Source organism: Pseudophryne corroboree, chromosome 2 (genome assembly GCF_028390025.1).
Source record: "Pseudophryne corroboree isolate aPseCor3 chromosome 2, aPseCor3.hap2, whole genome shotgun sequence".
NCBI lineage: Eukaryota > Metazoa > Chordata > Amphibia > Anura > Myobatrachidae > Pseudophryne > Pseudophryne corroboree.
In genome coordinates, this window is record NC_086445.1 from 396,461,751 (window position 1) to 396,485,597 (window position 23,847).

Genomic DNA, 23,847 nt, shown 5'->3' on the forward strand with positions numbered 1-23,847 from the left:
CGTTAACCTTTTATTATATAGGATGATATCTGCAGTCAAATAAATGATAAGACATTGAGCTTTTCCCATCTATTATCACAGAAAAAAGGGGGGTGTTGTAGGTGCACTATCTCTAGCATTACTGATATCATACAGCTTAGCATATAATAAATAGTGGAGTTTGGTTATGTATTGATCAATGCATGTAGCTGCAGCCCCGCGGCAAGGGATTCCACTCTGCTGCAGTACCTAACACTATAGGGGCTCAAACCTAGGGCACGGGACCCCCCAAACCACCACAGCCAAGCGACCCCAGGGCATCACAGGGAATGATCATGTGTAGTGAGAAGGATAAGGAATAGGTGAGAAAAGAGTGTTATGGGGTAAATTAATATAAGTGAAAAAGGTGTGACATGTATAACAAACAAACAGTGAAAGTGCCAAATTAAATGTAATGCTGCGATGCCCTGTTGTCACCCGGCCACGTCAGTCCAGAAGGCCCCGCACCCCAGGAGCCACCCCATTACTGACTTATAGTATAGAATAATTGGACTTTACCTAGAATTGTGCCATATACAAAAGTGCAGTCATGCTCGGAACCCTAGTTAAAATAAATGAGGGTCAAGCGTGGGCGGGTGCAAATCCAAAGAATGAAGGTGTCTCACTCCTTCAGGTTGTCTATATAAGACACTTTTAGCTTACTAGGGAGGGGCCTTAAGACTGCACACCTGTAGCTGCCAGTACTGTGAGGTGCTACCTACTGAGACTTGTAGTTCTACAGAACATTTATTTTAACTAGGGTTCCGAGCATGACTGCACTTTTGTATATGGCACAATTCTAGGTAAGTCCAATTACTCTATATTATAAGTAGGTAATGGGGTGGCTCCTGGGGTGCAGGGCCTTCTGGACTGCCGTGGCCGGGTGACAACAGGGCATCACAGCATTACATTTAATTTGGCACTTTCACTGTTTGTTTATTATACATGTCACACCTTTTTCACTTATATTAATTCACCCCATAACACTCTTTTTTCACCTATTCCTTATCCTTCTCACTACACATGATCATTCCCTGTGATGCCCTGGGGTCGCTTGGCTAAGGTGGTTTGGGGGGTCCCGTGCTTTAGGATTGAACCCCTATAATGTTAGGTACTGCAGCAGAGTGGAGTCCCTTGCCGCGGAGCTGCAGCTACATGCATTGATCAATACATAACCAAACTCCACTATTTATTATATGCTAAGCTGTATGATATCAGTAATGCTAGAGATAGTGCACCTACAACACCCCCTTTTTTCTGTAGAACTACAAGTCTCAGTAGGTAGCACCTCACATTACTGGCAGCTACAGGTGTGCAGTCTTAAGGCCCCTCCCTACCCATCTATTATCACGCCAGAACATACCAATTTTTCCTTCTAGTCTCACAATTGTCTCCTGCGCCAACAGCAGGTCATGCAGCTTCAGTGATAGCCGTCGTTGGGCCTCTTCCAAGGAGTTTTCTGTTTTGTTATTCAGCAACCTGGATATGTAAATCTTCTTTAAATATAATCATATCCTAATGTAACATTTCAATCACATAAAACACTTACATCAGACTCAAGTGGCAACATGAGAATGCAGTCTGCAGACACAGTTTCTGCCCTTATCAAATGTTGTATAATCTGTTCTATGGTATGTTATTTCATGTGATGTGTGGGGAATAAAAGTAACAGCTGACTAGTCTCTCAACTAAGCATCACCGTGCATTTACATTAGGATGACGTGTGTGTAGGCCAGTGGTTCCCAAACTGGGTGCCATCGCACCCTGGGGTGCCTTGGGGTACTTGCTTGGGTGCCCAGGACCAATCAAATTATTTCTGATCATTTTAATAAACAAAACCAGTACTCGTGTCTTCCAGTCATAAAATATGCGGACAACCAGAAGTGAATTTTGACCCCCACTACATAACTGAACTTAAGGATGACAAACACAATATACTTATTTTAATCTTTTTAGTTTTTTAATAAGAAACTTTCTAAAACTCTAGGGTGCTGTGACTCAAAAAAGTTTGGGAACCTCTGGTGTAGGCAACTTGCAGAATGTCACAGATGATACAACATACAATGGGTTCTAAAATCAGTAAAATGAAAACTGCAGCAGGCGCTAATCAATTTCTCTTCATAATCAACTTCTCAGTTATTAGAATTTAAGCAACTTGAATTATATCCTATGACTGATGGTCAATTCATAGTTATATACAGCATATGCTGCACAAAATAAACTGCAAAGGGAAGTATTCCAGTACAATGTCAATAAACAGTGCAGTTCTGTGAGATAGGTCTGGAAATTGCCTTACACTGTAGTGACTGGGCAGCTATTTTTACTCCTTTCTAATAAGTGAGTAGATTTTTTGTTTTATAGTAATCTGTGACAATCTGTCTCTATTATCTGAACAGCTGAGATGATGAGGTGAATAAAGATTGATGCAATATTAGTGTGCTTTGCATCAGCACTGATGGGCAGATTTATTAATCCTGGTGAAGTGATAAGGTTGAAGGTGATAAAGCACCAGCCAGTCAGCTCCTAACTGTCATTTTTCAAACCCAGCCACTAGCATGGAAGTTTGAAGCTGATTAGCTGCTGTGTTATCACCTTCCACTTTATCACTTCACCAGGCTTAATAATTCTACCCCTGAGTGTGTTGCATCTCTGGTAAAGAGAAACAACTTAGTTTAAATGGGCCTGATTCAGAGTTGAAATGGTAGAGTGGTCAGCGCACACAGGTGGGGAGGGTTCAATAGAGCGAGTAGAGAGAGTATAGAAATCAGAGACGGAAAGGAGGAAAATATAACTGTTGTGTGCTATACAGATAAATAGGTGTGCTGCAAGTGTCTATTAATTGTCATGACAACATAATGGATGAAAAAAATGTCAGTCTTATATTTGTGAGATATAAAACTAGCTGCTTAGGTACTGGCAAAGGACAATATCTAAATCATCAGGTATGTCCTGCAGCTGCAGACTACCATTTTGCTGTATACTTTTCTTATTGGTATACCAGTAACGCAAGGGTCTCCTTGTGAGGGAAACTGTCAGATGTACTTTTAGGGCACACCTTTACCATAGGCTCTGACCCGAACCTATGTACCTTGTAATTAGTTAGGAATGTCTATAGAGAAAATATTCAGTGGGTGAGATTCAAATGATATATCACGCCCAATTTCCTTTCTAAAATGATCTCCGTTTCGCGCATATTGCGCCCATAGAAATCAGGTTTAGCTGTGTAAAGGGTTGGGTGCCTCGCTACTCTGGGGGTAGTGAGCTTAAATAATGATACAACGTCCCTGAGGGCAGAAACAGAACAAGGGGTGAAAAGAAATGAATCCCGCCCAGTATGTCTTGTGGGTGATTGACTGCTGCGGCGTTCCGCCAGTCACACCCCTTTGTCTATGTAGAGTGCACCTAATTCTCTTTTCCCACAAAAATAGTGAGCGCAGTCCTCATCCGTAACAATAATGATTCAGAGTTGTACAGAAACCCGATGGTTTGCTTACAACTCCGATGGTGAGAGATCTGTGGCTGTTTGGGACGGGCCTCCGTTTCGTGGAAGTGCAGAGTCCAGCGGCTCCTGACGTATACTGGCCTCGACTGTGGAGCTAAGACTGACATACTGAGAAGCCTTAGGCTTACTTAGATGGACGATGGTCGCAATGGTGATGCAATGATGCATCATTAGAGGCAGCACTTGGATCTGCGATGCAGGCAGTATGCGACTTTAGCCCTCAGGTGCATCCTGCAGCATTATCATATATTCACATTGCTGCTGCATCTCAAATACCATACAACTGTGAACCACCTCCTCCAATGCCTTCAACCACTACAGGCAACACAGCAAAAGTAGATGCAGGTATAGTGTTCATTACTTTAACATGAAATAAATGTTTTCTCACAGCCATCATAAAAACTATTAACTGTAATCACGGGCAGGAAAAGGGTACATTGCCAGTGCTCCCATTTTTATGCCTAGCAGCTCCCCACAACGCCTGGCAGTAATGATGCCATCAGCATTCTCACTACAGAGAATGCCAGGAGAAGATGTGTCACTTCAGCTGTCATTCATCTAAATGTTACATCTACCTCATGGAATCACACTCTGATTTCTGCTGCCTCAGATCATTTTCCATATCCACTGCTCTTCTAGTAAGAATTTTCATTTCATTTTCCATAGATGACATTGAGTCCTTCATCAGAGATAGTTTAGACTTCTGGTCCACGCGTTCACTTTCCATCTGTTTAGGGAAATGAAGAAACCACCCAGTATAAGGAGTTACATACACAGGCATTTAATAATGACGTCTGTATGTTTGGTCCTTTAGTTTGTCAAACGGCTGTATTTTATAGGGCAGGCAGAACTACGAGTGATATTCTCATTATCACTCGTTAATATGAATGATAAATGGTGCTCCAGCCCATCAGCTTCTGTCACTTTTCAAACACATGACAGTTAGGAGCTGATTGGCTGAAGCTAATCTGCTTACAGCTTATCATTCATAACAAGTGATAACATTAACACTTGATGTTAAATCTGCCCCTGTGTTTTTTTTATACTGTCTTTTGCAATAGTTTTTATTTGCACTACCATCACAGATGTGGTTTTACTACAATTTTACTTTTTTCATGATTTTTTTTAATTTAAAGAAAGTAAGAGCATTAAGGCAGAAAAATGTTACCATAATATTTGTACTACATTGGATAAGAAGACCTAGCAGTGACACATACAAATTTACACAAATTAAATACATAACATAACGACTGAACAATCAAAATACAGACAATTTCAATGCCAGCAGTAACACATGGGGGTATATTTATTAAAGTACCGATTTTGACCGATTTGGTGTTTTTTCTTCAAAGTGTCATCTCGGGAATTTACTAAACACAAATCTCGGCAGTGATGAGGGCATTCGTATTTTTTTGGAAGGCAAAGAAAAAAAATACGAATGAATACACAATCGGTCAAATACGCCTGTTTTTTGATACAACTCGGTAATTTACTAAAAATTCGAATTCAGAAACACTGCCGGCAATAGCCAAACACTGCCGTGAAAAAATACAAATCGTAAAAAAAAGCAGTTTCAAAATAGACCTGCTTTTCTCTTACGTCCTAGAGGATGCTGGGGACTCCGTAAGGACCATGGGGATAGACGGGCTCCGCAGGAGACATGGGCACTAAGAAAGAACTTAAGGTATGGGTGTGCACTGGCTCCTCCCTCTATGCCCCTCCTCCAGGCCTCAGTTTATTACTGTGCCCAGAGGAGACTGGGTGCATTACAGGGAGCTCTCCTGAGTTTCCTGAAAAGAAAGTATTTTGTTAGGTTTTTTATTTTCAGGGAGCCTGCTGGCAACAGACTCCCTGCTTCGTGGGACTGAGGGGAGAGAAACAGACCTACTTTAATGTTAGGCTCTGTTTCTTAGGCTACTGGACACCATTAGCTCCAGAGGGAATGGAACGCAGGTCTCACCCTCGCCGTTAGTCCCAGAGCCGCGCCGCCGTCCTCCTCGCAGAGCCGGAAAATAGAAGCCGGGTGAGTATGTGAAGAAAGCAGACTTCAGGGGCGGCGGAAAACTTCAGATCTTCCTAGAGGTAACGCACAGCGGTTACGCTGTGTGCCATTGCTCCCACACAGCACACACACAGCAGTCACTGTAAGGGTGCAGGGCGCAGGGGGGGCGCCCTGGGCAGCAATAAGGACCTCCAAATCTGGCTAAAATAGTGTTATACAGGCTCTGCACTGTATATATGAGACCCCCGCCAGTTTTTGAACATTTTCAGCGGAACCGAAGCCCGCCGCTGAGGGGGCGGAGCTTGTTCCTCAGCACTCACCAGCGCCATTTTCTCCACAGCACACCGCTGAGAGGAAGCTCCCCGGACTCTCCCCTGCTTACCACGGTGAAAGAGGGTTTTTAAGAAGGGGGGGGCACATAATTTGGCGCAAAATAGATAAAACAGCGCTATCTGGGGAAACATATTGTGTTTTTTCCTGGGTCATTGGCGCTGGGTGTGTGCTGGCATACTCTCTCTTTGTCTCTCCAAAGGGCCTTGTGGGGGAACTGTCTTCAGATAAGAGGTTTCCCTGAGTGTGTGGTGTGTCGGTACGCGTGTGTCGGCATGTCTGTGGTAGAAGGCTTTCCTAGCGAGGAGGTGGAGCAAATGAATGTGGTGTCTCCATCGGCAACACCGACATCTGACTGGGTGGATATGTGGAATGTTTTAAGTGCTAATGTGAATTTATTGCACAAAATGTTGGACAAAGCTGAATCCAGGAATTATGCAGAGAGTCAGACCCTGCCTGCCCCTATGTCGCAGGGACCCTCGGGGTCTCAAAAGCGCCCACTATCCTAAATAGTAGACACTAATACCGACTCGGATTCTGACTCAAGTATCGACTACGATGATGCAAAGTTACAGCCAAAATTGGCTAAAAGTATTCAATATATTATTATTGCAATAAAGGATGTTTTGCATATCACAGAGGAACCCCCTGTCCCCGACACGAGGGTACACATGTATAAGGAAAAGAAACCTGAGGTAACCTTTACCCCTTCTCATGAGCTGAACAAGTTATTTGAAAAGGCTTGGGAATCTCCAGACAAGAAACTGCAGATTCCCAAAAGGATTCTTATAGCGTATCCTTTCCCGACTAAGGACAGGATACGGTGGGAATCCTCCCCAAGGGTAGACAAATCGTTGACACGCTTATCCAAAAAGGTAGCACTGCTATCCCAAGATACGGCTACCCTCAGGGATCCTGCTGATCGCAAGCAGGAGGCTACCTTAAAGTCCATTTACACACACTCTGGTACCTTACTCAGACCGGCGATAGCGTCGGCTTCGGTTTGTAGCGCTGTAGCAGTGTGGACAGATACCTTATCGGCGGAATTGGATACCCTGGATAAGGATACCATTTTATTGACCCTGGGTCATATTAAAGATGCTGTCTTATATATGAGGAATGCTCAAAGAGACATTGGCATACTGGGTTCTAGAGTCAACGCTATGTCGATTTTTGCTAGACGAGTTCTATGGACCCGGCAATGGACAGGTGATGCCGACTCAAAGAGGCATATGGAGGTTTTACCTTACAGGGGTGAGAAATTGTTTGGGGAAGGTCTCTCGGACCTGGTCTCCACAGCTACGGCAGGTAAATCTATTTTTTTGCCTTATATTCCCTCACAGCCTAAGAAAGCGCCTCATTATCAAATGCAGTCCTTTCGGTCAAATAAAAACAAGAGAGTACGAGGATCGTCCCTTCTTGCCAGAGGTAAGGGCAGAGGGAAAAAGCTGCCAACCACAGCGAGTTCCCAGGAGCAGAAGTCCTCCCCGGCCTCTACAAGATCCACTGCATGACGCTGGGGCTCCACTGAGGGAGTCCGCCCCAGTGGGGGCACGTCTTCGACTTTTCAGCCACATCTGGGTTCACTCACAGGTGGATCCCTGGGCAATAGAAATTGTTTCCCAGGGTTACAAGCTGGAATTCGAAGAGGTGCCTCCTCGCCGGTTTTTTAAATCGGCCCTACCAGCTTCTCCCCCAGAAAGGGAGATAGTTTTAAATGCAATTCACAAATTGTGTCTTCAACAGGTGGTGGTCAAAGTTCCCCTGCTTCAACAAGGGAGGGGGTATTACTCAACCCTATTTGTAGTCCCGAAATCGGACGGTTCGGTCAGACCCATTTTAAATTTAAAATCCTTGAACCTATACTTGAAAAGGTTCAAGTTCAAGATGGAATCGCTCAGAGCGGTCATCGCCAGCCTAGAAGGGGGGGATTTTATGGTATCCCTGGACATAAAGGATGCATACCTTCATGTTTAAATATATCCACCTTATCAGGCGTACTTGAGATTTGCGGTACAGGATTGTCATTACCAATTTCAGATGTTGCCGTTTGGGCTTTCCACGGCCCGAGGATTTTCACCAAGGTAATGGCGGAAATGATGGTGCTCCTGCGCAAGCAGGGTGTCACAATTATCCCGTACTTGGACGATCTCCTCATAAAAGCGAGATCACGAGAGCAGTTGTTGAACAGCGTGTCACTTTCACTGAAGGTGTTACAGCAACACAGCTGGATTCTCAATATCCCGAAGTCACAGTTAGTTCCTACGACTCGTTTGACCTTCTTAGGCATGATTCTGGATACGGACCAGAAAAGGGTTTATCTTCCAATAGAAAAGGCCCAGGAACTCATGACTCTGGTCAGGGACCTATTGAAGCCAAAACAGGTGTCAGTGCATCACTGCACTCGAGTTCTGGGAAAGATGGTGGCATCTTACGAGGCCATTCCCTTCGGCAGGTTCCATGCGAGGACCTTCCAATGGGACCTTCTGGACAAGTGGTCCGGATCACATCTACAGATTCATCAGTTGATCACCCTGTCCCCCAGGACCAGGGTATCTCTCCTGTGGTGGCTACAGAGTGCTCACCTTCCAGAGGGTCGCAGGTTCGCCATTCAGGACTGGATTCTGGTAACCACGGACGCGAGCCTCCGAGGTTGGGGAGCAGTCACACAGGGAAGAAACTTCCAAGGTCTTTGGTCAAGTCAAGAGACTTGTCTTCACATCAATGTCCTGGAGCTGAGGGCCATATACAGTACAACGCCCTTCATCAAGCGGAGACGCGACCTACCGGTTCTGATCCAGTCAGACAACATCACCGCAGTGGCTCATGTAAACTGCCAAGGCGGCACAAGGAGCAGAGTGGCAATGGCGGAAGCCACCAGGATTCTTCGCTGGGCGGAAAATCATGTAGGCGCACTGTCAGCAGTGTTCATTCCGGGAGTGGACAACTGGGAAGCAGACTTCCTCAGCAGACACGATCTACATCCAGTAGAGTGGGGACTTCATCAGGAAGTCTTCGCACAGATTGCAAGTCAGTGGGGACTGCCCCAGATAGACATGATGGCGTCCCGACTCAACAAAAAACTACAGAGGTATTGCGCCAGGTCGAGAGACCCTCAGGCAGTGGCAGTGGACGCCCTCGTGACACCGTAGGTGTTCCAGTCGGTCTATGTGTTTCCTCCTCTTCCTCTCATACCCAAGGTGTTGAGAATAATAAGAAAAAGAGGAGTACAGACAATTCTCATTGTTCCAGATTGGCCGCGAAGGGCCTGGTATCCGGATCTGCAGGAAATGCTCACAGAAGATCCGTGGCCTTTTCCTCTAAGACAGGACCTGTTACAACAGGGGCCCTGTCTGTTCCAAGACTTACCGCGGCTGCGGTTGACGGCATGGCGGTTGAACGCCGGATCCTAGCGGAAAAGGGCATTCCGGATGAGGTTATTCCTACTCTGATAAAGGCTAGGAAGGACGTGACAGCTAAACATTATCACCGTATATGGCGGAAGTATGTTTCTTGGTGTGAGGCCAGGAATGCTCCTACGGAAGAATTCCATCTGGGCCGTTTCCTTCACTTCCTACAGACTGGAGTGAATTTGGGCCTAAAATTAGGCTCCATTAAGGTTCAGATTTCGGCCCTATCCATTTTCTTTCAGAAGGAATTGGCTTCTCTCCCAGAAGTACAGACTTTTGTGAAGGGAGTGCTGCATATTCAGCCTCCTTTTGTACCTCCAGTGGCACCTTGGGACCTTAACGTGGTGTTGAGTTTCCTTAAGTCACACTGGTTTGAACCACTTAAGACGGTGGAGTTAAAATATCTCACTTGGAAAGTGGTCATGTTGTTAGCCTTGGTTTCGGCTAGGCGAGTGTCGGAGTTGGCGGCTTTGTCTCATAAAAGCCCCTATTTAGTTTTCCATATGGATAGAGCGGAATTGCGGACCCGTCCTCAATTCTTGCCTAAGGTGGTTTCGTCTTTTCATATGAACCAACCTATTGTGGTGCCTGTGGCTATGCGAGACTTGGAGGATTCCGAGTCCCTTGATGTGGTCAGGGCTTTGAAAATTTATGTGGCCAGAACGGCTAGGGTCAGGAAAACAGAAGCACTGTTTATCCTGTATGCAGCCAACAAGGTTGGCGCTCCTGCTTCCAAGCAGACTATTGCTCGCTGGATCTGTAACACGATTCAGCAGGTTTCTTTCTACGGCTGGATTGCCGTTACCAAAATCAATAAAGGCCCATTACACCAGGAAAGTGGGCTCTTCTTGGGCGGCTGCCCGAGGTGTCTCGGCATTACAGCTGTGCCGAGCTGCTACTTGGTCGGGTTCAAACACTTTTTCAAAATTCTACAAGTTTGATACCTTGGCTGAGGAGGACCTCATGTTTGCTCAATCGGTGCTGCAGAGTCATCCGCACTCTCCCGCCCGTTTGGGAGCTTTGGTATAATCCCCATGGTCCTTACGGAGTCCCCAGCATCCTCCAGGACGTAAGAGAAAATAAGATTTTAAACCTACCGGTAAATCTTTTTCTCCTAGACCGTAGAGGATGCTGGGCGCCGTCCCAAGTGCGGACTACTTCTGCAAGACTTGTATATAGTTTTTGCTTACATAAGGGTTATGTTACAGTTTTCCTCAGTCTCGGACTGATGCTGTGTTGTTTCATACTGTTAACTGGTTCGTATATCCCAAGTTATACGGTGTGGATCGTGTGGGCTGGTATGAATCTTGCCCTTAGATTAACTAAAATCCTTTCCTCGTACTGTCCGTCTCCTCTGGGCACAGTTTCTCTAACTGAGGTCTGGAGGAGGGGCATAGAGGGAGGAGCCAGTGCACACCCATACCTAAAGTTCTTTCTTAGTGCCCATGTCTCCTGCGGAGCCCGTCTATCCCCATGGTCCTTACGGAGTCCCCAGCATCCTATACAGACTAGGAGAAAAAGATTTACCGGTAGGTTTAAAATCTTATTTTTTTTACCGTGTTCTGATAGGCATGCACGGATCCGTGCGATCCGTGCATGTTTATCAGTGGGAAGGGGTGTGAAAGGGTTAAAAATCAGAAAAAAAAATTGCGCGGGGTCCCCCCTCCTAAGCATAACCAGCCTCGGGCTCTTTGAACCGTTCCTGGTTGTAAAAATATGGGGAAAAAATTGTCAGGGGTTCCCCCATATTTTAACAACCAGCACTGGGCTCTGCGCCTGGTCCTGGTGCAAAAAATACGGGTGACAAAAAGCGTAGGGGTCCCCCATATTTTTTGAACCAGCACCGGGCTCCACTAGTCAGAGGCGTACAAAATTCAAAAAGTTGCAAATTCACACATTCGATGTCATTCGTGTTTGAACTTTAACCTAATTCAGAAAAATACGAATTTTAGTAAATATACCCCATGGTGTGTCCTTACACACTGTATGCTATTTCTGTTACACTAGTTTCTGAAATACATCAGAAATCCTAGAAGAGAATAACACCATAAAATAGTAGGACGCATCATTTATAATGATCCTATGCAAAGCCCTATATGAAACCTTGATTAGAGTGCATTCCCTTACTGTTTGAATTGTTGATTGTAATTCCTCAATTCTCTGTTCCAGGTGAGCTCTGTCACTGATAGCTGTTTCTTGTGCAATCTGTATAGACATAAGAAAGATATTACAACAAACATTCCATCTACATTAGAAAATCTGAAAAAGAAAGACAAGCTCGCTCATGAGTGTACTCAAATATAAAGTGGGGGCGATTGGTAATCAATAGCATATATATATCTATATATATATACACACACAGTATATATATATATATATATATATAGTGTTTTTTTACCGATACTGCGCTTATACCTCTTAATAAAAACAAATTTTATGGTTGGAACTTACCTTTGTTAAAACTCTTTCTGTGAGGTACACTGGGCTCCACAAGGATAGACATTGGGGGTGTAGAGTAGGATCTTGATCCGATGCACCAACAGGCTCAAAAGCTTTGACTGTTCCCAAGATGCATAGTGCCGCCTCCTCTACAACCCCGCCTCCCTGCACAGGAGCTCAGTTTTTAGGTAACCAGCCCAATGCAGTAGCAGGAAAAGAGACGACAACAGTTAGTAGCCACAAACACCACATTCTCATGACAGGAGAAGTGTCAGCGGCTAATGCCATACCAACCCAAAGAAGCTAAGTGCGTCACGGTGGGTGCCTTGTGGAGCCCAGTGTACCTCGCAGAAAGAGTTTTAACAAAGGTAAGTTCTTACCATAAAACTCGATTTCTGCTGCGGGGTACACTGGGCTCCACAAGGATAGACACTGGGGATGTCCTAAAGCAGTTCCTTATGGGAGGGGACGCACAAGAACCCGGCGTCCAAAGGAAGCATCCTGGGAAGCGGCAGTATCGAAGGCATAGAACCTTATGAACGTGTTCACTGAGGACTACGTAGCCGCCTTGCACAATTGTTCAAGGGTCGCACCACGGCGGGCCGCCCAAGAAGGTCCAACGGACCGAGTAGAATGGGCCGTAATGTGAGCAAGAGCTGACAGACCAGTCTTCACATAAGCATGTGCAATCATCATTCTAATCCATCTGACCAAAGTCTGCTTGTGAGCAGGCCAGCCCCGTTTGTGAAATCCAAACAGAACAAAGAGAGAATCAGATTTCCTAATAGAAGCAGTTCTCTTCACATAGATACGGAGAGCCCGTACCACATCCAAAGACAGCTCTTTGGGAGACAGATCAGGAGAATCAAGTGCCGGAACCACAATCTCCTGATTAAGGTGGAACGAAGAAACCACCTTAGGTAAATATCCGTAACGAGTCCTAAGAACCGCCCGGTCACTGTGAAATTTCAGATATGGGGAACTACAAGACAAGGCACCCAAATCCGACACTCTTCTAGCTGAGGCAATAGCCAGCAGAAACACCACCTTAAGGGAAAGCCACTTAAGATCAGCTGAACCAAGAGGTTCAAACGGAGACTCTTGTAACGCCTCCAAAACCACCGACAAGTCCCAAGGAGCCACAGGCGGGACATAGGGAGGTTGGATACGCAACACACCCTGAGTAAAGGTATGCACATCAGGTAAGGTCGCAATTTTTCTCTGAAACCACACCGACAAGGCAGAAATGTGAACCTTGAGGGAGGCCAGACGCAGGCCTAAGTCCAGGCCCTGCTGAAGAAAAGCCAACAACTTGGCTGTACTAAACTTGGAAGCGTCATAATTGTTAGATGCGCACCAAACAAAGTAAGAATGCCAGACCCTATGGTAAATCCGAGCAGAAGCCGGTTTCCGGGCCCGCAACATAGTTTGAATGACCGCCTCAGAAAACCCTTTAGCCCTCAAGATGGAAGCTTCAAAGGCCACGCCGTCAAAGACAGCCGAGCCAAGTCCTGGTAGACACAGGGGCCCTAAACGAGGAGGTCTGGGCGTTGTGGAAGTAGAATTGTACGCTCTGACAAGAGGCCCTGGAGGTCTAAGAACCAGTGGCGTATGGGCCACGCTGGAGCTATGAGAAGCAGGATTCCTCCTTCCTGCTTGAACTTCCGAATTACCCTGACGCCATGCGAGTCCACTGGAGGAGGCGTTTCCCAATTTTTTGACAGCTCTGGCGCGAGGGGACAGCAAGCCAGCATCTTCTTGTGAGGCACAAACTTCTTCCCTGACGTATATCCACCAGGTGATCAGAATGAGGTAAAACTTGTTTAACCACCTTCTGACGCTTGAACCTATCTGGCTTCTTAGGAGGGACGGATGGCTCGGGATCATCCGTAATCTGTAGAATCAACTTAATAGCCTCCAAAAGATCAGGAACATCCACTTGTGAACTACATTCCCCATCAGCAGTATCTGTGTCAGAATCTGTGGGGTCAGTGTAATCGCCATCTTCATCAGACGAGGTGTCAGTGACAGCAGTGGATTGTGAGGAGGTAAGAGCTCGCTTAGAGGGCCCCTTGGTCTTAGGCGAGCGAGGGTCAGACTTTTTTGTAGTCAAAGACTGGTTCAATTTCTTCAAGTGAGCAGACAAGGTATCTGCCCACGGCGTGTTAGCCGTGGGGACCACATACGGTTGAACCGGCATAGGAGGTCCCATAGTGGGCGTTAATTTAGTAACTAGCGTATTCAGAAGTGTGGAGAAGGTAGCCCCCCATGGGTCATTATGGACCCCCGTTGCCTCAGTCCCACTGGGGGGCAAGGAGCCCCCAGAACCAGAGCCCTCAGCTGCTATATTCTCCTCATAGGGATCTGTGGCGTCAGCAACACCAGTAGTGTGTTCAGCCCCAGAACCGTTACCCTCAGAAGCAGACATGATATACCTTGCAATATCAGGTAACACAATACAATTGTCAGCAGCACAATACCTCTTGCCCAAACCCCTGCGCAGTGTAGTCAGCACAAGCAGGGATACAGGAGAGATATGGTGACTAAAATCACAGAGAAAAATACAATTAGAGTATATCTTGTGAATATCCTATATTACAGTATTATAAACCTGACGCACCAAGCCCCCTCAGGTTATAGAATATAGGGATAGCAAGTTGAGTGAGAGACAAGAAATGAAAATCACCCAGCAAGCTAATGCACACATATAGTCACAGTTGTACAATGCAGAGGTTATTACAAACAATAATACTGCACTGGACTAGCTTATATATATAGCTATGTAGTCAATAGATATAACACTGCACAGTAAGAAATGGATGTATATCACAGGGTACTTGTACCAGAGAACCCTGACTAAATGCACTCTTTCTTAACTATCACTGTCTAAATTACATGTAGAATACTTAAGTGTCTTGTAAAGTCACAGCGCTGACTATCAGGCGGCTTTACAAAGGAGGATTTGCCCAAGCAGTCCCAGGAACAGTGTAGCTGAGAGAAATGGCGCCCAAACACTGACAGGGAGTGAGGGAGAGACAGATATGCAGCTCCAGGGCGGGAACATTTACTGTAAATGGCGCCCTGGGGCTGGGGGAGCGGCTCCAGGTTTAAGCCTTATCCCCCTGCTGGCAAAACCACCTGGTACTGCGGGCTACTTGTAAAAAGGTTTAGAGAGAAAACCTGACCTGCACCCATGCCCTGGTGATCTAGTGGGATCGCCTGTATGCCACAGTGTCCACCGCCAGCGCACGTGGCCCGCCTCCCACCGACCAGCCCCAGTCGTGTGTGCCTGACGAGAAGAAAACTGGAGCCTCCCGCTGTAGGTACCCGGCAACCAGGGCGCAGGAGTGTACAGCGCCGCTAGGGAGAGATGGAGATGCAACAGTGAATGTTTCCTGACATCTACACACTGCTGCAGCCCTTGAAGTCTTCACTTTTCTTCTTAAAAAGCTCTTCTTAGGGCTGCCTGGAGCAGCCCCTCTGTTATGTGCCTGCTATCTGCGGCACCAACTACAAAACTGAGCTCCTGTGCCGGGAGGCGGGGTTATAGAGGAGGCGGCGCTGTGCATCTTGGGAACAGTCAAAGCTTTTGAGCCTGTTGGTGCCTTGGATCAGGATCCTACTCTACACCCCCAATGTCTATCCTTGTCGAGCCCAGTGTACCCCGCAGCAGAAAATATTTTTTTGAGGGTTATTAAATAAATTCGGCTGCTAAAACCCTGAAGATGGTCCTCTGCCAGATAAGGATCCTATGACAGTAGAAATATGGTGAAAATATCTACAGGGGCGCCTATTTTAAATATAATCTTTGTTAATAACCGATTAGCCTCAACATAAATGGTTTCCTGATACAACCACAGACCATTCAATGAATTTATTTAATACATAGTTTTAAAAGCATTAAAACATTAAAATCGTTTTTTTAATCCATACAGTACATTGGCAAAATATTTTTAGTTGACAGTTTATCTTTTAGAACCAAAGATTCTGTTAACTTCAGATCTAGCAACTTGCATGTCACCCAATGCGTTTCGTCATTACTGACTTCATCAGGAGTATCCTCAAAAAAGGAAAAAATCAAGTCTTATTTCAACAATCTCAAATTCTTAATTTATATTTTATAAATTAATTAATATCATTCAACGTATGTTTTTTTCTTTTTTAACTCATTACTCCAATAGTTTTTTTTTACAGGACTCAGAAAATGTATATAAAATATAGAACAAAAAAAGGAAGAAAACAATGGACAAGAAGATACAGAAGAAGAGAATATATGTACATTTTTCCTTGGTTAGACAATACCAGCTATTTCCATTTTGTAATCATCAACCACCTTTTTCTAATTCATAAAAATAAAACAAAGTATATATTATATATCCTATATAAGGTTCCTGTCTCTGATGTATTGTTTTAACATGCCATTTCACTTAAGGGTTTAGTTTATATTACATTTCCCCCATATATTTATTCCTAGATAATACATTGGTATTAATTACTGATAAGCTGAACGCCATCAGTGGTACATTCCCATGATTTTACTTACTTTTATCTGAAACAGGCTGTTCTTACTGGTTATTCCAATTGGGATTGATTTCTCTAAGCCAAGAGTCGATTAGGTTGTTCCTATTTATTATACAATATTTATTAATAAATATTAATTTTATAATTATTATAATTTACCTCAATAAATGTTACTCACTTGGACGACTTATGCCTTCTTAGATATTTTAATAAAAGAGTTTTTATGACTTTCCAAATTATCCACTTGAAACTAAAAAAAATAGATAATCTTAGTGCTTTTTACTTCTTAAACTTATTAAGTGTCCTATATCCCCCATATACTTATTATAATAATAATAATAATAATAATAATAATAATTTTATTTATATAGTGCTCTTTCTCCAATAGGACTCAAGGCGCTTAACAGATACATAGCATAATATAGTACAGAAAATAATGAAGTATTTTAATAAGCATTTTCATAAAATACAGAAGCATGAAGATACTAAAAGGGACATTATGGAAATGCTTTAGTAAACAGAAAAGTCTTGAGTCTACTTTTGAAGGATTCTATAGTTGGGGCCTCTCGCACTGTGCGGGGAAGTGAGTTCCATAGAGTCGGAGCCGCATGACTAAAAGCTCGACCCCCAGATGAATTACGGTAGATTCTAGGTACTGCTAAAAGTCCTTCATCTACAGATCGCAGTAATCAAGTGGGGCAGTATGGGGTCAGAAGCTGTTTCAGGTACCTTGGTTCTTGGTCATGTAATGCTTTGAAACTCAGTAAGCCAATCTTGAAGATGATTCGCCATCGTACAGGCAGCCAGTGAAGGGAGTAGAGGATGGGTGTTATGTGGCTAGAACGGGGCTGGTTGGTTAATAGCCTGGCAGCTGTGTTTTGCACCAGTTGTAAGCGCTGCAATTCTTTTGCTGGTAGACCAAGGTAGAGGGCATTACAGTAGTCTAAACGAGATGATACAAATGCATGTATGACTTTTGGCATATCATCTGAGGGAATTAAGTGCTTGATTCTGGCTATGTTCCTCAGGTGAAAGAATGAGGATTTGATTGTGGCTGATATCTGATGTTTAAGTGTCAAGCCACCATCCAGGACAACGCCAAGATTCCGCACACGATCACTGGTCTGTAATTCTGAATCCCCGAGTGTAAGTCCAGTTGGTTGGCTATGCTGCAGTCTTGTCCTTTGATGTTGCGGTCGTATCATAAGGATCTCTGTTTTATCCGGGTTCAGACGCAGCCAACTGGCGCTCATCCACTCCTGTAGTTCAGCTAGACAGCCATTTAGGGTTGCTATTGGGTTATCAGTGCCCGGAGCAAAGGACAAGTACAGTTGTGTATCATCTGCATAGCAGTGGTAGACCAGGCCATGGCGCCTGATTATTTTGCCCAATGAAAGCATGTATACTGCAAAAAGCATGGGGGATAGTATAGAACCTTGTGGGACACCACATGGCAATGGCACTGGTGGTGATGAGTATAATCCAGATGATACTCTCTGTGACCTGCCTGTGAGAAATGATCTGAACCAGCTTAGGACTGTGCCATCCAGACCACAGAAATGTATCAGTCGCTCAATCAGAAGCCCATGGTCCACGGTATCAAATGCTTCCGAGAGATCCAGAAGGATTAATATTGAACAGTCACCTCTGTCTTTTGCCATCAGAAGATCATTTAACACACACACCAGGGCTGTTTCAGTGCTATGTCTTCTCCTGAATCCTGATTGAAATGGATCATAAATATCATGGGTTGTCAGGCGGGTTTCCAGTTGATTTGCAACGACTTTCTCAATAACCTTTCCTAGGAAAGGAAGGTTTGATACCGGTCTGTAGTTGGTCATGCAGTCGGGATCTAAATTAGGTTTTTTAAAAAGCGGTCTAACAATTGCTTCCTTTAGGGGTCCAGGAAAAATGCCTGTCTGCAAAGAGCATTGAACAATTTTTGTAAAGACAGGAACAATTATATCCATACAACCTATTAGAAGCTTGGTTGAGGCTGGGTCCAGATCACAGGTGGTGGGACGCAAAATCCGAGCAATTTCAGCAGTGTCCTTCACATCCACTGGATCAAAGCTGGTCCATGAAGGCAGGTAGCTTATATTGGCAGGCTTTGTAGTTTGGCACTCCTTTGATGGCACTGTGGAGATTCCAGCCCGGATGGTGGATATTTTATCTGCAAAGAAGTTTGCAAACTCGTTGCATCTTGCCTGGGAAAGGGTCTCGTCAGTCTGCAGGCATGCTGGCTTGCAAAGCATCTCCATGTGCGGAAAAGTTGAGCTGGCCTATTGTTTGCTGCTGTGATCTCATTTGACAGGAACTGTGCTTTCTTACGAGTGATTGTCGATTGATATTCTTCGTTATGCTTTATTAGTTTTATTTTGTCATCCACTAGTTTAGTCTTCCTCCATCGTCTTTCCAGTCTACGCCCCCTTTTCTTGAGCTCACTAACACTGTTGTCGAACCATGGAGCTTGACGTTGTGGTTTACGAGGTCTTAAACGCACAGGGGCGATAATACCAATTGCAGCCATAACATCCCTATTATAATAACGGACTAGGGAACAGGGATCTTCACAGGCGCCCAGTATAGCAGAGAGATCCAGATTTGCTGCAAGAGCCTGGGGAGTCATACCCCTCCTTGGATGATACCTGGTCAACTCCACGGGCAGAGATCTTAATTGAGGGGTTGCAACTGAGAACCAGAGGGAGTAGTGGTCTGACCAGATGACTGGGTTTATTTTTAGGTCAGTGACTTCTAATCCAATCTGAAAGACAAGGTCGAGAGTGTGACCACTTTTATGTGTGGCAGAGGGAATGACCTGTGTGAAGCTCAGACCATTCATTGTGCACAGGAGGTCTTGACCAAGGCGTGAGAGCTCATCATCCACCCATGCATTGAAATCCCCGAGGATGAGCCATTTTTGATGTTCCAGAACCAGGCCAGCAACAGTGTCTGCAATTTCTTGTAGAAATATCTTTCCATCTCCAGGTGGCCGGTAAATGAGAAGTACTCTGAAACCTAATCCTGTCGAACTCCGGGCAGCAATGCACTCAAATGAGCGAGTAGTTTCAATAGGGTGGACCCTAAGTTTAAGTTCTTTTTTGAAGCAGATAGCCACCCCGCCACCCCTGCGGTCCAGTCTTGGGTTGTGGATGACAGAGTAGTTTGTTGGTACTGCAGCCTCCAATATAGGTGCTGCATTTTCATCTAGCCAGGTCTCTGTAATACAGGCTAGATCTGCAGATTCAATAAGGTCAGCAATTGTTGCAGTCTTGTTTCTTATAGATCTGGCATTACAAAGGACTGACCTGATTGGGCATACCAGAGGGCCTTCAGTTTTCTTTATGTTAAGTGCAGGAGCTCTGGGTATGGGGGTCACAAAGTGAGAGTTGACAGTTCTGTCCTTCCAAACACAGGGCCGTCTTTTGGGTATCACTTCTATTTGATTGTTCTTTGAGTATGGGGGTGAGCAGGTGGGCAAAGGACTTAGATGGTTACCGGGGGAAATACATTTCCGGCCTGCTCGCTTCCCACGAATGCGCCTGTGTTTTTTTTTTAAATGCCAAGGGATTGGAGAATAGAAGCCTGTGATGGTGTGATAGGAACTGCAGAACGTGGTGGGCGGAGTGAAAGAATGAAGCTGGAGCAATACGTATACATTTGGTCATCAATGACAGATTACTATAAATTTGAGCTGCATATGATGATGAGAGGGGGAGAGAAAGCAGTGTTTTTTGTTTTTTTTTGTTCTTGTTTTTTTTTCTTTTTTCCTTTTTGTGTTTTGTTTTCCCCCAATTCGGTATGTGATCCAAAATTATAATGGGATTATGAACAAAGTTATTGCTATAACCTATTGTGTATATTTGAAACAAGTAATAAATAAAATAACTGCTGATTTAGTCAATTATCCTAGGATAGGCAGCCTTTTGGAAAGGTGTTAGAAGCCAATTCCTACTGTGTAGGTGTGAAAAGTCTCAGTGTGAGAGGCCTTTGAAGTAGATTTTTTTGTGGGGGTAGTGATAACGTGTCTTGGAAATGGATCCTGATTTTAAACAGTGAGCCTTCAGCAATTCAGAGCCTGAATATACTGATATTAGTAGATTAATGCATTAAGTCAGTTATTTGTTGCTCAGAGAACAGTGGTGGATGATGTCTAAGTGAGGGGCTGGATGTAGCCAAAGATAGGTTGTAATCCACAGTACCTTATCTGGGTAATGTCCAATGCAGAGTACAGCAGCTGCTAAACTGAAGGATTTCTCAGTGGAGATATGCAGAGGATTTAGTGCAGGATTCAATCCAGTGTGTATCTCAGCGCAGGAATGCAATCCGTTGGTTTTGATGAAATGTCCGCGTAGAGTAGTACAAGTTCAAGGTAAGTCCTTGGATATTTATGATGATTCATAGGTCAGTTGTGGTGAATTTAAGCTGTTTTATGGAGATGATCAGGAGCATACAAAAGGTGAGGCAGCCATCTTGGGCACCATACAACAATAGAGGCTTGGGGCACAATAAGGATATACTACAATACTATTAGAGAATAGAATACAATGTGCTTTTTTGCCAGTCTGTATTTATTGTAGATTCGGTCAGAAGTAAAAATCTAACTGGATAAGGACAATTAATTATACTATAGTGCACATTCATCTTTTTTATTATATTCAATTATAATGTGACTGTGGATTCCCCTATTAATTAGTGTTAAATAACCTATATAAACATATATATAACATCCCATATTATATTATTAAACCAATTTAAATTAGTGATACAGGTTCAATGAACCAAATTTAATTGTGTAGCCCAATAAAAATTTTTTTTTTCATATGAACTAAGCTTATACCAGCACTCTCTCTCCTGTCCTTTCACTTCAGCAGTCCTTTTGGCAATGGATGTCTAGGGCTCATACTCCTCTGTTTCTACCCCTATCACTCACGTCACTTCCTGTCTGTTACTTAATTAGGAACCTCCAATATTTGCTTTAAACTTCCTTTTATTTTATATAACCTTGTCTTTTAAATACTTTTAGGGTTTAATTATAACTAAATTTAAATATTCGGTTGAATTAGGAGTTTATTATAATCAAATTTACCTAAAGACGGGTTTAATAACCCGTTTGCGTTCCACCTATTATTAATCCTACTTCCTTATTGTGCCCCAAGCCTCTTATTCAGTTTTACACTGGTCTCATCTGTTGCTATATTGGCGCATGTGCTATGTGACGCTCTTTTGTAACAGTGATCTATTAGAATCTACCCCTGGTGGTCTAGTGGCATCAGTATTAACTATTACAATCAGCGCCAACCGCGGACCAGGTCTATCTTTCAGCACCGTCCACGGCTAGCGCCGCTGCTGAGAGCCGCTCGTATCAGCGGTCATCACTTCCTGGTTGCATTCCAGGATACGTCAGCGCTGTGTTCCACTGCTAACATCGGACTTCCCTGGTTGACTTCCTATAGCCCTCAACATATTATATATTCCTTCTTAACATTTGCTTCCTTTTGTTTAATTTTACACTGACAAGTCGCATATCCAGATATTTACCTATATGGAAATTATTTTCTAGGATCTATATTTTATATTGTATATTTTACATTTTAAATGTTTTAACCTCTCTAATTCCTCTTCCCATATAACAATATTTTTTTAATAAAGAAAGCTTAAATATCCCCTATAAGGAATTATTCTGATCATTACCATAGATGGCCGTCACAGTATCATTCACATTTATAGAATTGCATTTATAACATATAATTAACCTTATACTAATTTCTTTGCAAACCATTTTTCTGAAGCATGGTAATGTCCTATAATTATTCACCAACGGAATGATACATTTTGAATGCCTATGAAACAACAACAACATACAATTATTTACTAACAGAGTGATGTATCTCATAATATTTTTATTTATTAAGCTCTATTATTATTTTAGCTGTCAGAGGGGGTATTAGTATTACTGTTTTTCAGGGCCCTACTTTCAAAGTTTGTAGTGGTGGTAATCCTAAACTATCTATTATTGATAGCATATATGGTTTCTTTATAAATATTTTCTTATATAAACCGTAATAACATACATTTGATGACTGGCGGAGTCCTATATCTCCTAGTTACCTTGATAGTGGTTCCTTATTAGCTTAGCTATTTGGAGAAATATTTACCTTAAAATCTTTATGTAGCTATCATCTTCTTGTTAGTATTATAAGCACCTATCTAGACATCAAATAAAGGAAACTATATCTATCCCTTCATTAAGGCCTCTGGGTATTAAAGAATCTAATGAAAAAATCCAAAATGACTCTCGTTTGGAAAGTTCTAATTCTCTATCCCCTCCTCTAGAGTCTTCTTTAACGTGCTCCAATATAGTGCATTTCAAATAGCTCACATCAGAATTATGTATTTCCATAGAGTGCCTTGGAAGGCTGTGCGTTAGTACTTTGTTTTTAATATTCCTTAAATGTTCTAAAATACGTATTTTGAGGGCTCTCTTTGTTTTTCCTATATAATACAGGCCACACCCACAAGTTATTCTGTAGATCACGAATGTTGAATTACAATTCAAGAATTCTTTACATTTAGATACTTTTCTGGTTTCTGGAATTTTTATTAGTGGATTCTTCTCCATATGTTTACAAATCTTGCATTTATTGCACAGGTAACAGCCTGGTTTTTTAAGTATGAACTTCCTTTCTTCTGTTTTTGGAGTTTCTTCTATCTTCTGAAGTGTACTGGGAGCAAACATGCTTTTCAAATTTGGAGCTTTCCAGTATACTAAAAAACGTGTTTTTTTTTCTGGAAGGTGAGGACCCAGAATCGGATCTTTCAATAGTAATTCCCAATGTTTATTATATTAAAAACAAAGTACTAAAGCACAGCCTTCCAAGGCACTTTATGGAAATACATAATTCTGATATGAGCTATTTGAAATGCACTATATTGGAGCATGTTAAGGAAGACTCTAGAGGAGGGGATAGAGAATTAGAACTTTCCAAACGAGAGCCATTTTGGATTTTTTCATTAGACTCTTTAATACCCAGAGGCCTTAATGAAGGGATAGATATAGTTTCCTTTATTTGATGTCTAGATAGGGGCTTATAATACTAACAAGAAAATGATAGATACATAGAGACTGTAAGGTAAATATTTCTCCAAATAGCTAAACTAATAAAGGAACAACTATCAAGGTAACTAGGAGATATAGGACTCCCCCAGTCATCAAATGTATGTTTGTTATTACGGTTTATATAAGAAAATATTTATAAAGAAACCATATATGTTATCAATAATAGATGGTTTAGGATTACCACCACTACAAACTTTGAAAGTAGGGCCCTGAAAAACAGTAATACTAATACCCCCTCTGACAGCTAAAATAATAATAGAGCTTAATAAATAAATATATTATGAGATACATCACTCTGGTAGTAAATAATTGTATGTTGTTGTTTCATAGGCATTCAAAATGTACCATTCCGTTGGTGAATAAAAATAGGACATTACCATGTTTCAGAAAAATGGTTTGCAAAGAAATTAGTATAAGGTTAATTATATGTAATAAATGCAATTCTATAAATGTGAATGATATTGTGACAGCCATCTATGGTAATGAGCAGAATAATTCCTTATAG

The 23,847-nt window shown here is 43.1% G+C and overlaps 1 protein-coding gene across 3 annotated transcripts in view; it reads right to left on the reverse strand.

Annotated features, from left to right (window-relative positions):
• Nucleotides 1-23,847, reverse strand: part of TSGA10 (testis specific 10) — a 184,649-nt gene that overhangs the window by 82,823 nt on the left and 77,979 nt on the right. For all 3 annotated transcript variants that reach the window (XM_063953349.1, XM_063953351.1, XM_063953350.1), the window contains 3 exons: nt 11,390-11,467; nt 4,096-4,247; nt 1,382-1,497 (listed from right to left, as the gene is read on the reverse strand). In XM_063953349.1, coding sequence (XP_063809419.1) covers nt 1,382-1,497; nt 4,096-4,247; nt 11,390-11,467 — 346 coding nt within the window. The remainder of the gene's footprint in view (nt 1-1,381; nt 1,498-4,095; nt 4,248-11,389; nt 11,468-23,847) is intronic.